The 16,185-nt window shown below is 38.7% G+C and overlaps 1 protein-coding gene across 1 annotated transcript in view; it reads right to left on the bottom strand.

The window, feature by feature from the left end:
- GNG4 (G protein subunit gamma 4) overlaps window positions 1-16,185 on the bottom strand; it is a 938,259-nt gene that overhangs the window by 167,022 nt on the left and 755,052 nt on the right. The window contains exon 4 of the mRNA XM_044075815.1: window positions 3,237-3,344. Within this exon, the coding sequence (XP_043931750.1) occupies window positions 3,237-3,344 (108 nt within the window). The remainder of the gene's footprint in view (window positions 1-3,236; window positions 3,345-16,185) is intronic.

Here is a 16,185-nt window from a genome sequence, read left to right as displayed (position 1 = left end):
AGAACGAACTGGCACCCCACCTAAGTACCATGTTCAATCATAGCCTCACCTCAGGCTATGTGCCCACTGGTGCACAGTGACGGTTATCCCACTCCACAAAGGGGGAGCCACCACAGACCCTGGAAACTACTGCCCCATTAGCCTGATGAGCCTAGTCTGCAAGGCTATGGAACGTATCATCATGGAACTTAAAAACAATGACATTGGTAATCTCCAAACTGAGGACAACACCCAGTTTGGGTTTGTAAAAGGCAGATCATATCTCCTAAACCTGATAGACTTCTTTGAAGCAGTCACCAAAGCCGTAGATGAGGGTAAGGTGGTTCACACAGCCTATCGAGATTTCGCCAAGGCTTTCGACACCATCCCCCACTCTGAAATTATAGATAAACTCACTAAACTAGGTGTAAATCCCTATGTCACAAGATGGGTTGCTAACTGGCTCACTGACAGAACCCACACTGTGAAAGTAGCAGACTCCAAATCCAACGTCTGACCAGTGACAAGTGGAGTACCATAGGGTTCAGTCCTGGGTCCTCTCCTGTTTGGTATCTACTTCTCTGAAGTACAGGCTAACACAGAAAGTCTTTGGCTAATGAAGTTTGCAGATGACTGCAAACTAGGAGCCATAATCAAAACTCCAAAAGATGTGGACATCCTACAAAAGGGCCTCGCTGAGACAGATGCCTGGTGTCAAAGCCATGGCCTCAAGCTCAATGCCAAAAAGTGCATTGTCATCCCTTTTGGTAAAAACTCTGTACCCATGAACTACCACATAGGCAGTAGTCTACTTAACACCGAAAGTGTGATAAGAGACCTTGGGACACAGGTGGATAGTAGTCTCTCCTTTGATAATCACATCACCACAGTAGTCAGGAAATCCTTCTACGAGGCACACCTCATCACAAAAGGTTTCTCATCCAGGAAAAAAGAGGTCATTGTTCCCCTCTACTCGTCACTCATTAGACCCATTATAGAGTACAATGCCCCTTTTGGTATGTACCTTACAAGACATCTACAGTAACTGGAAAGGCCACAGAAATACTTCACAAAGAGGATTACCGGCCTCAAACAGATGTCTTATGCAGACCATTTCAAAAAACTGCAGCTTTACTCCGTCGCATATCACCTATTCAGAGGCGATCTCTGCCTAACACACAAAGCTATGTCAAACCCAGAGCTTTTGGACATGCTCCACTTAAAGAAATCCCAATCCCTCCAAGCTACACACTCTAGGGACCTAAACCTTGTCACCACAATAAACAGAACATGCTGGAGGGATAGATTCCTGTCCCAGAGACTTCCCATACTCTGGAACAAACTACCTATCTATATCAAACAAAGCTCCTCATTAGCACTCTTCAAGAAAAATCTTGATGATTGGATGGGAGATAGGAAATTCACCCCTGGTGAATTTAACATAGCGAGACAGCTTTAAAAAAGCAACAGAGAAAGGAAGATCTCCGTTGCTTTTTTTAAGATATCTTGCTATGTTAAACTCCTTTAACATAGCGAGATAACAGCAACGGAGCTCTTCCGTTCTCCGTTGCTGTCCAAAATAAAAAAAAAGATTTATACTAATGGAAAAATTCTGGGCGACCAGACCTTTTTCCATTAGTATAAGTCTTTGATTTACAACGTGCACGCGGACCAATCAGCATGCATGTTTTGGAATATTAATGGGGGGGTCATTGTATAATTCAAGGTATACCTATGTCCAAGTACATAGTTACTGTTATTATATATTTTTTCTTGAAAAAGTAACATAAAATTATCTTTCATTGACTATCTGCGTACAGGAAAAAAAAAAACACAGAATCTATTTGGCATTTTATGATAGCATACTCATTCACTATAGCTTGTATTCATACCTATTAAACAGCAAAGATATGATAAAAGTGCTCATAACGTAACTAGTAATCCAAAATTAGGCACCGGAGACTAGCAGTTCCAACACACAAGTGATTTAATGTTCAAACACAGCAAAAGGAACACACATATCCACAAATAGCATAAACACTGATAAAAATACTTCCCCTTATGTTTTTGTCTCATAGAACTTCATCAGATGGGCAAAAACATCATAGTTACCTAGTTAAATAACTTTTCCTGTTTGAATAGACCAACAAAATCAGTGATTCAATTAGTTACCAAAATACAGAAAGAGTGGATTCTAAACTGCATGTGACAGTCTTACTAGTCTATCACCATCTGGTGGACAAATAATAAAACACATGAAAATGTATATAAAATCAAGAATTCACTTAAATAAATAAACCAGGATAAAAAAACATGAATATACATAAAAAATTTAAAAAATTTAAAAAATATCACAAATTTGCAGACCTGAGCTTGAGTACAGGTTTTAAAGACACTATGTCATTAAGTTTTGAATTGTTGCAAGCATCCAGGACTAATTGCCAATATAGTTCCCTGTATTTGAAGTGTGTTTATCAGCGTTTATGTTATTTGTGGATGTGTGTTCCTTTTGCTGTGTTTGAACATTAAATCACTTGTGTGTTGGAACTGCTGATCTATGTCCGGTGCCTAATTCTGGATTATTTGTATTCATACCTCTCAACCTCTTAGAGCAAGAAATATGGACAAACCCATACATAAAAATATGACAAAGGCCCCAAAATAGGGACAATTTTTAAATACTACTCTTACAAACTTAGAAAGTTGATAGAATAACAGGTTGTGCATTTGCATGAATTTTCTGAAGGGTATGAAGTCTGAAAGTGAAATGTCTGCCATTAGTTTCTAACTTCAGTCTTTAATGATTTACCACTTATTTGCCAGAAAACCAGAATTTTATGAAAAACAGACCAAAAATATGAGGCAAAAATCTAGACACCCTGCGAAAATCTGTACTGTTGAGAGGTATGTTGTATTTCTTCTTGTTTTTGCTTCTTATAAAATTGACACAATGTTGTTACAGTGTTTTGCATTTAGAAACTGTTTTAATTTTGCTGTTACACAGATATTCTAAAAATTATAATGGAATCACTGGATTGACTAAAAATACATAATTACAGGTATAATTCCAGGAATATCAGCTCAAGAAAAATGGATTTTTATTTTTTAATAACCATAACTTACTGTCCTTGTCTATATCAATCACATTCAGCTTTGAACCTAACCAGGTCTGCTATTTCACTTTCTGTGCCTTCAAACAGAAGCAAACTACCTGCTGAGAAAGTGTGCTGCTACTGTATTAATGTTATAATACTAACCTTTATCCTCTCCATACAGGCCTCCATCTTCAGCTGTTCCACTGCCTTTCTGGCCTGTGATATGCTAGTTGTGCTGTTGTTCGGCAGGCTGTTCTTCATACTGTTTGCCTTCAATAATCAAAGGAAAAATATTTTAAAACTCTCAGTGCTTGTTTCCTTCTGGTGTTACACATTTTATTTTAAGTAGTATGGTAAAAAAAACATCCATCATGTGTAATTTGCAATGAGTAGAGCTGAAAAAAGGAGAAGGAAGGAAGCACAAGCGACATATTAAAATAAGGTTAACGTTTTAAACATTGCTCTTTTCTTTACTTTTTAAGGTTTAGACAAATAACCAAAATAACATTGGCTCTTATTTATTAATTCAAAATGTTAGTAAATTAGCTCATTCTTTTGCGAACTGAACATCTGTGATTGCTATTTTACATAATCCAGGCCAGTAACCAACCCAGAAATGAGGTTCAACACGTGCATATGCTTGAACTGAGGTATGTAACATTATGCAATTATGTAATTTATATGAAAGTCATTACATCAGGAAGCAACAAGAAACAGGTATAATTGTGTGACAATACTATACAATGCAGCTTTACTACAAACACAAACACACACACACACACACACACACACACACACACACACACACACACACACACACACACACACACACACACAGTATGCACTGTAAGTGACACAGAGGCAGAGTACTTACACTATGCTGGCTATCTGGAAATCAGAAAGTTAGCCTGTGGGTGGACTCGACTAGATGAGGGGAAATGTGTGGGGTAAGGCATGCCGTGTTTTCTGATGCATGCTGGGAGAATAACATTAGCATACCTTCAGCTTTATAAATAAATAGTCAGCATATGATATACAGGAGTGGGATGTGACTTAATTGCATATTTACATGCTTATACATGAAGGGCCCATTAGGCAAAAAAAATGAATGAATTTATTCCCTCGCTTTTTGCCTTGTGTGAGACTATTGTGCCATATGATTACTTCCCCCAGGAAAAGAGAGAACCATGCAGTAGAGTTATGTCAGACTTGCAGACCATAAATGAGGTCAGAAGATGGAAAATTAGTGCATTAAGAAAATGTGAATTCTTTGGCAAGCTGATTGGGGGCGGGGTGGGTTGCAAGGGGCAGTAACAAGGAGAAGACCAGTGCAGGATAGTCGAGCAGTATATAAAAAACATTGTGCTTACTCCCCTGGAAATGGTCTTCATGTTGCCAACCAGAGCGTGATCCCCCTTAACTTAAGTCTGCATATATTCTTGATGCAAGAATTTATGACTAAGTGGCAGACAAGACTCCTACTAAAATATGAATTACTTCAATGAAAATTGCATTTTGGTGATGTCTATAGTGTCTGCATAATGATAAACATGCATTAGTGTAATTTCAAGTAAATAAGTATGGGAGTTCAGAAATCTGATTAAATCATATTGTATATTCATTTCAAGTAGTATGCTATGAGCGTCTTTAAGGTTCTACTTCACTGTAATGGAGTTTGGAGTTTAAACCTGAAGACTGTGTAGAAATTTGCATGCGACCCTTATGTCTGCATGGAAATTCCGTAGTCCCCCCACTCTTCCCAAAATAGAACGTTTAATTAATTACTGATGTCACATGTTTAGCTACAAACATAGAAATTATCACTATAACATAAATGGCAAACATGATAAAATGAAAAAAAGAGGTCATTGTTCCCCTCTACTCATCACTCATTAGACCCATTATAGAGTACAACGCCCCTTTTGGTATGTACCTCACAAAACATCTACAACAACTGGAAAGGCTGCAGAAATACCTCACAAAGAGGATTACTGGCCTCAAACAGATGCCCTATGCAGACCGTCTCAAAACACTCCAGCTTTACTCCATCACATATCGCCTACTCAGAGGTGATCTCTGCCTAACATACAAAGCTATGTCAAACCCAGAGCTGTTGGACATGCTCCACTTAAAAAAATCCCAATCCCTCCGAGATACACGTTCTAGGGACCTAAACCTTGTCACCACAATAAACAGAACATGCCGGAGGGATAGATTCCTGTCCCAGAGACTTCCCATACTCTGGAATAAACTACCTATCTATATCAAACAAAACTCCTCATTAGCACTCTTCAAGAAAAATCTTGATGATTGGATGGGAAATAGGAAATTCACCCCAGGGATCACCTCTGTGGCTCTGCTCGACAGTGGCACAGGAAAATAATTTTCTTGGGTGGCAAAAGCCAAGGTACCTTTTTGGCTGGGCTTGTATAGGCCCCAGGGCCGATAGCCTAGTACCTACCTATGAACCTATGAGCCTATGATACTGTCAGTAAAGTGTAAGGACATTGATAGAGAGTAACTTTATCTTCATCTAGTATGTTATGTCCAGACAAAGCATATTATGTAGTCCACCTAATTCTAAAGGACATGTCCAGTCATTTCAGTGAAATCATTGCACCACTTTATACAAGTGATGTATGGTGACTTCAAAGCAAGGGGAGGTTGAAGGAAACATCTGAATTTGTGAGGTTATCTGGAATAGAGCAGGGATATATTACAGTGGGTTAATGACCATTTACCTTTCAAGAAAACAACAGATAGTGATCAGTCACTTTCATCCACAGACTGCCCCAGTATCTACAAATTCTAGCCACTTTATTGACTATATACACTTCAGATGTCTAGCTGTGATAAATAAGGTTACTCTTAAGTGAAATGGAGCCATAGAAAAGGATACCATGCTCATCCAATGCATCTATCCCCCTATACCCCCCAGTGCCCTTCCCCTTCTTCCGGTCCCACACTATCTCTACCAATTATTTATTTCTCCTAATAGTATAAATATCACCTGAGGTCTCCCCTGAATAGAAGCACTAGACTAATGGGATCAACTCAGTGAACAAAGGATAACGAAAGAAAAAATGAATACATTCCCTGTTTTTTCATACTTTTTCTTCTTCTTCAGCTTCCTCTCAGTTCTTTTAACATATCCTAACTAGCCAAAACTACAGTTTAACTACAGTTTAACAACTGTGGCAGAAGTAGCTGCATGAAGCCAATGATACCCAAATGTCATAGTGTTATAGATGTTCTGAGATGCATTTTACATCTTTTTTATACCTTTTGATCCAATGATGGCCTGAGCAAAAGTCAAGAGTAATGACAGAAATTCATTCTTATTTTTGTTTCTTTCAAGGAAGAAATAAGTAGTGTCCAAAGCTTAATGTTCAAAGCGGATAAAACAGTAGCTCCCAAAAAACAAAGACAGCTGCTTGTGGGGATATATTAATCATATTTGAAAATAGTGCCTGCCTTCGTATCAAGAAAAAGGACAGTGAAGTTCTATTCACTCCTCTAGTGTTTACTTTAGTGGCATATGTTTCAAGTTATTACTGTCATACATGTAAACAACATGCCTCATCACCCCTATACCCAAACGACAGGCACCTTCTGTGTATATCTCTGATACTAGACTGGAACAAAATTAAAAGAACAAATTCCTGCAATATAATATTTGAACTTGTTGCTTTTGGGTGGGTATACAGGCCTACTTGAGTTCATCAAATGGCCTCAATACTGAAGCTGAAAACAATGAGACCAAATAATCAATTCTCACAAAAAATGACTCACATTTGGACAACGTATGTATGTCCTGGTGTTGGGATATATGAGTTAGAGAGTGTGGGGGGTTAAGTCCCCCACACTGGGAGTAAGGAGGAAGAGCTCTCCTCAAACCAGATTTCTAATTATTATCCTCCTAAAGATCCAAGGTTCCTAAAATTTCACCAAGTAAAGGCTGGCATTTTGTCAGCTCTTTTTCTGTAGGGAAGCTATTGCAGTATTTTGTGCCAGGCATCTCTGGAATAAATAGTAGCATGTACATTTAATTTTACTGTCTACTTTACCAATTAAATTCATATTTACATTCAGCTTAATATACTTTAAGTTGTTGATAATTTTTCAGTTTAAATTACAAAACAATGAATTATTCCAATTAAAAGAAAAAAATAGCTGCTACAGTGCTATAAAGCTGATGTGTTAAGTCAGGGGAAAGAATACAATTAGGAAATAATCACTTACTCACAATATAAAAGATAAATGTACAAAAATCAGCACAGGCCATAATGATCTTACTCCACAAATGTGCAATGCTGTGATAGGTAAATGTTACTCCCCAAACAACTTATCCTTCTGCTTGCTGTCGCCACCCCACCCCACCCCTCTTGAACAAGAGTAGATTTGAAAAATAAGTTTGCTGTTTGAACTTGTTAGTAGTTAAAACTTGATATGAAGTACTTGTGTCCCTTCAGCAAACTTTAGGATAACCTCATGTTACCTGATTTTTGTACAAGGTCCTGACTTGCTAGCCCTATTACATTACTTGCATCTTTAATATTATCATGTATTACCAGGATGGAAGATTATAGGAGGCATGATTTTCTTGTGACAGTAATGCTAATAATGAATGCAGGCTTCAGCTGTAGAGTGGAAAACTCCCCACATCTGTTGAACTTTGTCATAAGACCGTGGCTTATAAGCCTTATATTCAAGATCTGCCTCTACTATATCACATTTAGGGCAACAGCTACTAGCTCAAATGTACACTTTATTAATACATTTGAAAATGAGATATGTGTTGCACCATATGCTTACTCTAATAGTTTAAACGAGGTTCAGGATTTTATTTTTAGTTTTAGTTATTTACTTAACCATGTTTACTAGGTTAAAGAACTGACCACAAGTTACTAGTTTCAGTCTCAGCCCAGGAATATAAAGAAAACCAGAATAGCTTTTACTAAGAGTTAGCAAGAGCATAATGAAAACACGCAGCTGTAAAATGCCATTATCAGTTAACAAAAAAGTAAAGAATATTTACAATTGTAATATATATTATTTACAATAAATCAAGTCAAACTGCATGTAGAAAGTGAGGTGTCTACATGATAATTACAACTGTGCGCTGTCTTAAGTGGGAATAATAGGATAGTTGAGTGGAGTGATGGATATTAGACTTGTGAGTAGCTGGAAGGAGAAGTTATATAATGCAAAAGCTTTTGTAAGTAAAAAGTATAAACTGGCTTATTAGAACCTGCCATATGAGAGACAATAAAAGTATTACTCGTAAGAGAAAGAGAGGGAGTGATGTATCTCTGATTAGGTAATATGGCTGGATGAGAGGCAATGACATGTGATTGATGTGAGAAGGTGAGCCTTTAGTTGAGACCTAAATTTTGGGTTAATGAGGGGTCTTTTATTTATTGGACAATACTTCCCAGAATTTTGGACCCATTACCAAGAAACTTTGATGCATACAATGGAATTTAATTTTCAGTGGTAGCCCTATGGAGATTGGGTGTTTGTGGGTTATGAGGCTGTAAGAGAAAGGTTGTCTAATTAGTTTAGTTGATAGGCAAGATAAGGTCTGGTTGACTAGGAGTTTGAATAGCTGGGTTCCTTGGAAATGGTCAACCCTTTGTTCAACAGACAGACATTTTTCTTTTTTCAGTTTTTTATGTTGATGTTAATTTTTAGGAGTCTAGTCAATAAATGTACAGACAGTATTGGTTATTGTTTGAATGCACACAGAGTTTGTTTTTGATGCCGAGGCTATGAAGGGAGGCTGTGTTCAAGCTGGGAGAAGAATGTCTTTGCCTCTAGTTGTTCTAGTGGTTTTAGTAAAAAAGGGGGAGATTTTATCAGCTCAAATCAGGATGATTAACCTCTTTCCTTGTGCATTTGAGTTGGAATGAGAAGTTAAGGGAGGGGTCAAGCCAAATACCAAGTCATTTAAAACAGGTAGTATTTTCTTGGGGTCATAGATATGCAAAGAGTATTGTGTGTGTGTGTGTGTGTGTGTGTGTGTGTGTGTGTGTGTGTGTGTGTGTGTGTGTGTGTGTGTGTGTGTGTGTGGATGGGGAGGGGTCTTTAAATTTCTGTTTGGTGCCAAAAATCATAGTTTTGATTTTGTTGGAGTTTAGCAGGAAGATCTTGTTTGGAGATACAATGGGTTAGGGCTATCAAATCTGCTTGAAGGCCAGTCTGGAGTTTGGGTACTGTGTTGTTTGTGTGAAGATGTACCAAATTATCTGAGTAGAGAATGAGGGGTAGATGAGGTAAGTCAAGAGGAAGTTTATTTATAAAAATTGAAAAAAGTACAGGAGCAAGTATAGAACATCATGGCACTAGTTTTTAAAGGCAAAAACTTTAAAAGTATATTATTGCCTATTGGCAAGTGAGGAGTTAATTTCCATGCCCTCCATGAGTCATCTCTATGTTTTAAATGGGATTTCAGTTTAGCAGTTAGCCAGTCATTTTTTTTTTTTTTTTTTTTTGACTGTACTGCCGAATGCTTCTGCAGCAAGGTTAGGGTTGTTCAAGTCCAATAAGAAAGACTAGTTAGTGACGGAGAGAGCTTTTTTAAGTTTTTTGATGCATGAGCTTGTCTTAAGACTGAATGAGATTAATAAAAGGGGATCTTTGTTGTTGCTGTATGTATTGTGAAGATTATTATGCAATTATCACTCACAGAAGGAGGGTGGATGATAATGTTTGATTACACTGGGGTTGTTAGTAGTGATGATTAGATCTAGAAAGGGGTGATTAATGGTGATGATGGTAGACTGTGTTGGCTGTTGCAGATGTTGTTTAAGGTTAAAGTTAAGCAGAAGTTTGCTGATACCATGCTGGACAGACCAGAACATATTTATTTTACTTTTTTATTTAACATTTGTTTACTGGGAAAGTCCGACTTGGAACAAAGCCAATTTCCAGTGGAGACCCAGGGAGAAATGCTCCAGACACATGTCTTTGTGATGTGGGATGAAGCCAGAGCACCCAGAGGAATCCCACATGAATGCAGGAAGGACATTCAGACTCTGCAGAGAAGGCACCCCAGCTGAGAATCGAACCAGAGAACTTCTTGCTGTGAGGCAACAACTCTGCCACTGCATCACTGCTCCATAAGTTGAAGTCACCTAAGAAAATGTGGTTGCTTTTGTTACCTAACTGGGATACAATTTCTTTAATTAGTGTTTGGAATTTACAAGGTATGGAAATAGGAGGGAAGTAGGCTACAAAGAGTTGCATTTTTTTTGTGGCAATGCATAAAAGTAGCCAGTTACGGGCAGTGGCAAAGAGTGTGTGTAAGCTTGAGCTGGAAGTTGGATGCTTAGATGAGTCTTACACAGCAGAGTAGTTGGAGTTACCCTGAAAGGTGAACAACACTTGGTCAAGGTGGTATGTGCATATATAGGATCTACTACAGGTGCCCCTTCCCATGTGCCATTAGCTCATGGCTCACATGATCACTGCCATTTACTCATAACAGCAAATACCTGAATTCTCAGCAGCTCAAGTCTTGCTACACTCATATACCTGGTAAGAACACCAACTCTAATCCTAAAAGTCTGATTCATTTACTAACCCTAATCCCAAACCTCTCTCCCTAACCCTAAAAGTCCCACTTGTTCCCTAAACCTAATCACAAACCTTACTCCCTCAACTTAAGGTGCCCAATCATGCCCTAACCCTAAATTTAAATGTCAATCTCTGACCTAACGTGGCCTAATGGGTAGGGCATTTGCTGCGTAAGCCAGAGACTGTGGGTGTGGGTCCCATCTGGGGTGTTATAATCTTGATATAAGTACAGCTTCCTTCTATTGCTGTGCTAGACACAGGACCATAAATAAAGGTGACCCTCAGGAATGAGTTCTTGAATAATTTCTTGGGAGTTGGGAGTTGGCATAATGGTTCAGGTGTTTAGCTCATAGACACCAGGTACAAGGTTTGATTCTCACCTGTGAAGGCAATTAGATGGGCTTAAAATGAACCACAAGGGCAGCTAGCCAAGTCCATACCTATGACACCTAATGTCAAACCTGATTCCCTAATTTTATCAGCAAAATTCCCAGTCACTCCTTATTCCTAATCCCAAACCTTGCACACTAAACCTAAAGCTCCCCTTGCTGTCTAACCTTTATCCCAAACTCTACTCCAAAGTTCTAACCCTAAAACTCCCATTTACTCCCTAACACTAATTCCAGATCTTGTTCCCTATCCCTAACCCTAAAATTCCCATTTTCTCTCATTTGTTCCCTACAGTTCTTGTACTTACCTGGGTTCCTCCTTGCTTGAATTCTAGTTCCTGTTTGATATGAGGTGAATGCAGAATGAACATCAGGCTGGGTGGTTGTGATCTGTGAGTAGCTGGGACTTGAGCAACTGAATTAAATATGTATAATTAGGCCTTCACTAGAAGAGTAATCAAATTTGTGTACTTATTGAGGAAATGCTTAGTGATAAATTGAATTACAGAGACTTTGTAGAGTTTATGTCTTTTTTCCCATATGAAGTACATAGATTGCATGAACATTTGCCTTCTAACATGTAGACAGAATAGTTTGCCTTAGCTGGTAAGTTAGATTTACTGGGTGTATGAATTGCAGAAGAAGTCAATTCTGGGCACATTGTGGCACTGGGAAGAGTACTTTATTACCTTCATGAACTTTAATCACACTGTGACTTAGGAATAGGGTCCTTTCCCGTCAAAGTAGAAACCCAAAAGACCTGGAGAAATTAAACCAGACAGTATGGTTATCCTTAGCTGGTAAGGGTAAAAAAGTGCAATCCTTGAACATAGCTTGGATTTCATTTCAGCTAGACCGAACTGATAATCTGGTTAGAACATTTATAAATGTGTAACTTAAGAGCTGAAATTACAATCATTAATAGTCGGCTTCCTTGATTAGGCCCTGGTGCAAAGCCTAGAAAGTTACAGAGACAAGATTAAGATTATTGAGTTTCCAGCTGGGGGGAGCAATTTAAGTCACCTGCTATTTGATGAGGTATAATGCAGTTGGTAGCTTCTGTTGTAATGGTCTTTTGAGATAAAACTGAATTTTTAATAGTGACCCCATGGTGGAGAGGAATAAAACTCTAAATGCATTCTAAATGACCTGTGTTCGATTACCAGCATGAGAACTAGAGGGACCAAGGAGGGAGGCTGGGAGTGAATAGTTGATGTTTCCTCACCCATCTTGGAGGGGAGGTAGGCAGCCTAGGCTCACTGCAGTAAGCAGTTTACAAGCCTAGAGACCTCTGTGCTGCAGGAGTGGTGAGCCGCTTAGTGGGGAGGCTGCACATGAGCATGCATGCACCTATCAAGGGCAATGATCAAGGAACTGGGAAGGCTACAGCAAGGGACAGAACTTGTGCATTCCCTAGCTGCAGTAAAACACTGCACCACAGTGCTCAGTCTCCTCACTAGCCATGGGTGTGGGCTGGGGTGAGCCTGAGCTAGTGGCGGCTGATGGTCAGCTATAGAGAGAAAAAGCCTGATTTCTAAATTTCAGACAAGATGGCTGAATGCATGTCACTGTTAGCACTTACTTCAGCTGCTTAAAATGTTGCTTAACTATGACAGCAGTAAAAGACTTTTAAATAAAGTTCAAAGCTCTAACACTGCCTTCAAACACTGTACACCTCAGCTGAGTATTTATTTGATGTTATTTTATTCTATTTAAATTTGCCAGTTAGGGACAAATGCATAAAAATGCACAGAGATTATAAAGCAATTAAAATAATCAGTGACAGTAAACACAGTTTACAGGAGTTCAACTGAACAGTGACTATATAATAAATATAAGTGAACACAATGAATGATATACAATCACAATAGAAATAGATGACATACATGTCATATCTGAGGAAAGTAAGATTTATGGTTACCAATTAGGAAGAAGTAGTTTGTAAGGTGAAGCTAAGAAGTATAAAGGGGACAATGAGGAATAGTATGAAGTATGTAAAGGGGACAATGAGGAATAGTATGAATGACACAAATGCAAGAATGAGAAGGGGATTCATTATGAAGTGAGCAATGAGTCATAATGAGACATGAGTACAAGATAAAAGGTCTAAGAATAAAATTAAATTTGAGCTGAATTTGTCAGCCAGTAGATTTGTTATATTTTCTGGCTGAGGACAGGTGATGCTATCTACAACTAATTTTGCACATTGTTGGATGTTGCCCTTAAGACTGTGGACTTAATTGAAAAATCCCTTATGGTTATCCTTAGCTTTGGAGGCCATTTTACCTCAAAGTCTGCTTCCAGAGACTTGATTATTCCCTGATTCACTTGTTTAGACTAATGAGGAACTTTTCACTCTGTTGTGCACATTCCCTCTTACATCTTCGCAGGATTTTCTTTCTGTTGTTTCACAGCCTATTAATACCAGGGGTCCACCAGGGTGGCTTGTTTTTGCGGTTTGACCTGGGTTTATTTTGGTCTGGTACTGTCGATTCTATGCAGTTGTTTATATGGTCATACAGGGATTTTGTGTGCACCTCTGCATAGGTTTCTGTTTTCTGGATTTGGGGGAGCTTGGAAACTAGCTATGCCATCCCTTAATAGGGGGTAATTTACCTTATAGAAGTTCTTTAAAGTTTTTGGGGTTAAATGGGATGATTAATTTTAACTTTTTTTTCAAGGGAGACTGCTTTGTGATTTGATCTTACCAGTGAGGAAATCAGACTAGCAGGGTGCATCACTCTCCCAAATTTGTGAGTACCACATCTAGGATATTTGTTCCCCTAATGGGAGCACAGAATAGCTGCTGCATGGCATTTGAGATTACAAAGTCAAGAAATCTTTCAGCCTGCATGTTAGTGGTCATGTATGCCTCCTGATTATTGGAGGTATAGTCAAAATCATCCATGAGTATGGTATTGGGCTGGATGGTGAGTGATTCTAGTACCTTGAGGTATGATGTACGGGTTTCCTGGTGGGGAACCTGTACCTAAGAAGAATATGGTAATGGATTTTTCCCATGGTTAGTTGGACATGGATTAGCTCAAGCATGTCATACCAGCCTTGAAGTGTGCTTATCCAGTATGTAGATAAATACACCTCTGTCTTTTTCTCTTTCATGTTCACTGGGTGGTCGGAATGTATGAAAGGGGTTATAGCCATGCACTGCAGGAGTGCTTTCCATGGGTTTGTTTCAGTACCTGCACAGATGTTAGCTTTCTCCAGGGTGAGGAAAGCATCTACGGACTGCAGTTTCTATTTGAGACTCCTTGCATTGAGCAGTAACACCTTTAGCTTGTCTAAGTAGCTTTTGTTATTTTGGAAGGTTTGTCTATTTGGCAGTGCCTAATAAAAGCACTATAGGTGTGGATAATGTTTTGGCTAATATCCAAAAGCCTAGAGGTGACAGGTAAACACTATCCCTGACAAAGCAGCATGGCCTGTTAATGATCTCCTCTCAGACTAAGAGAAAATAAAAAACAAAAAACAAACACTGAACTCAAGTGCCTTTCTGTATCTCCATTTCGGCACAGAAAAGAGCTGTCAATCGCCCATCCTAACACTTTGCACCTGGGGCAATTGTCCCTTCACCCCTCTCTTACTATGCTACAGCTGTTGAATACTGTTTTTTTTTTCAGATGAATTGTCAAGCTGATTTAAATCTATGGGAGAACCAGCCTCTGTTAAGAAGGATAATGATTGGACACATGCCAGAAAAGGAACTTAAAAACACTATTACAAAATGTAAAGAAGAGTATGAACTTAAAATTGCTACAGAATCCAAAGGAAAGAACAAATCATTCTTCAGTTATATCAGAAAATTAAGGAGTACTACCCAGTACGTCATTGAGCTTACCCATAATAATATCACTTATTCTGACATCGGGGATATAGCTAGTATATTTGCAGACAGATTTAGTGCTAACTTTACCCCTTCTACCCACATTTTTTCTCCCACTATCCCTGAGAATTTATTTTCCCCTGATATCACTTTGGAGCAACTCTTAATATCCTTATCAAAGACTAAAAACAATACATCTAAGGGACCGGACAACATACCAGGCTGCAGTCTCATTCAGTGCCAAGTATGCACTATCTGAGCCTCTGCTGAACCTGTTCAACCTCAGCCTATCTACAGGGCTTGTTCCTGATTCCTGGAGAACACAAAGGTGGCCCCTCCGCAAACCCAGGTAATCATAGACCCATCAGCCTCACTAGCCTTAAAAGGAAAGTCATTTTTGCAGACATAGGCAACTTAATTAATGTAGATCCCAATCTGTTTGGTTTTGTCAAGGGCAGGTCTTGTCTTATGAACCTAGTAAGCTTTTTTAGAAGGTTACAGGGACTGTAGACAGTAGTCATTCTGTGCACACTGCTTTTCTTGACTTGGCCAAGGCTTTTATCAGCCATACTAGTACTAGTGAAAAATTAGACAAGCTTAATGTAAACACCTACATTCTCTACTATCTTGCAAGTTAGCTATCTAACAGATCCCAAACTGAAAACGTTGCTGGTTCCTTCACTAAATGTAAATTTGTAATCAGTGGGGAGACCACAGGGATCATTGCTGGGCCCTCTCCTGTTTGGCATTTATTTTGCAGGCATCAAAGCCAATATCCAGAAGTGTAGTTGACCAAGTTTGCTTATGACTGCAAAACTGGGTACTGTTATCTGTTCATCCACTGATACTAAACAGCTACAGCAAGGCCCAGAATATGCAGTTACATGGTGCATCAAAAATATCTCAAACAACATGAAAAAAGTGCAGTTTAATAGCATTTGGCAGAAAGGCTGTTTCCACTTCATATGTTTTAAATAGTACTCCTCCTCTTCAGACAGATATGTTCAGAAGAGACCTAGATACTTATATGGATACATTTCTCTCATTCAATCATTATGCTTCCAATACAGTCCAGAAAATTATTCTATATGGCCCAGTTAATCTCCAAGAGAATACCTTTAAGCATCACAGTAGTCATTCTACCTCTGTATTCTTCCCTTATCAAACCCATTATTGAATACAATGTCCCATTTAGTACATACAAAAAAGGCCCCAAAGATTTCTAACCAAGAAAATTAAAGATCTTAAATCCTTCAAACCTCCCAGTTGATTAGCATGACCCTCCTTATACTCATTAGACTAC

The sequence above is a fragment of the Protopterus annectens genome, chromosome 1.part1 (assembly GCF_019279795.1).
Source record: "Protopterus annectens isolate FY-2018-M chromosome 1.part1, PAN1.0, whole genome shotgun sequence".
In the NCBI taxonomy this organism is placed as follows: domain Eukaryota; kingdom Metazoa; phylum Chordata; order Ceratodontiformes; family Protopteridae; genus Protopterus; species Protopterus annectens.
This window is presented reverse-complemented; position numbering and strand designations above follow the sequence as displayed.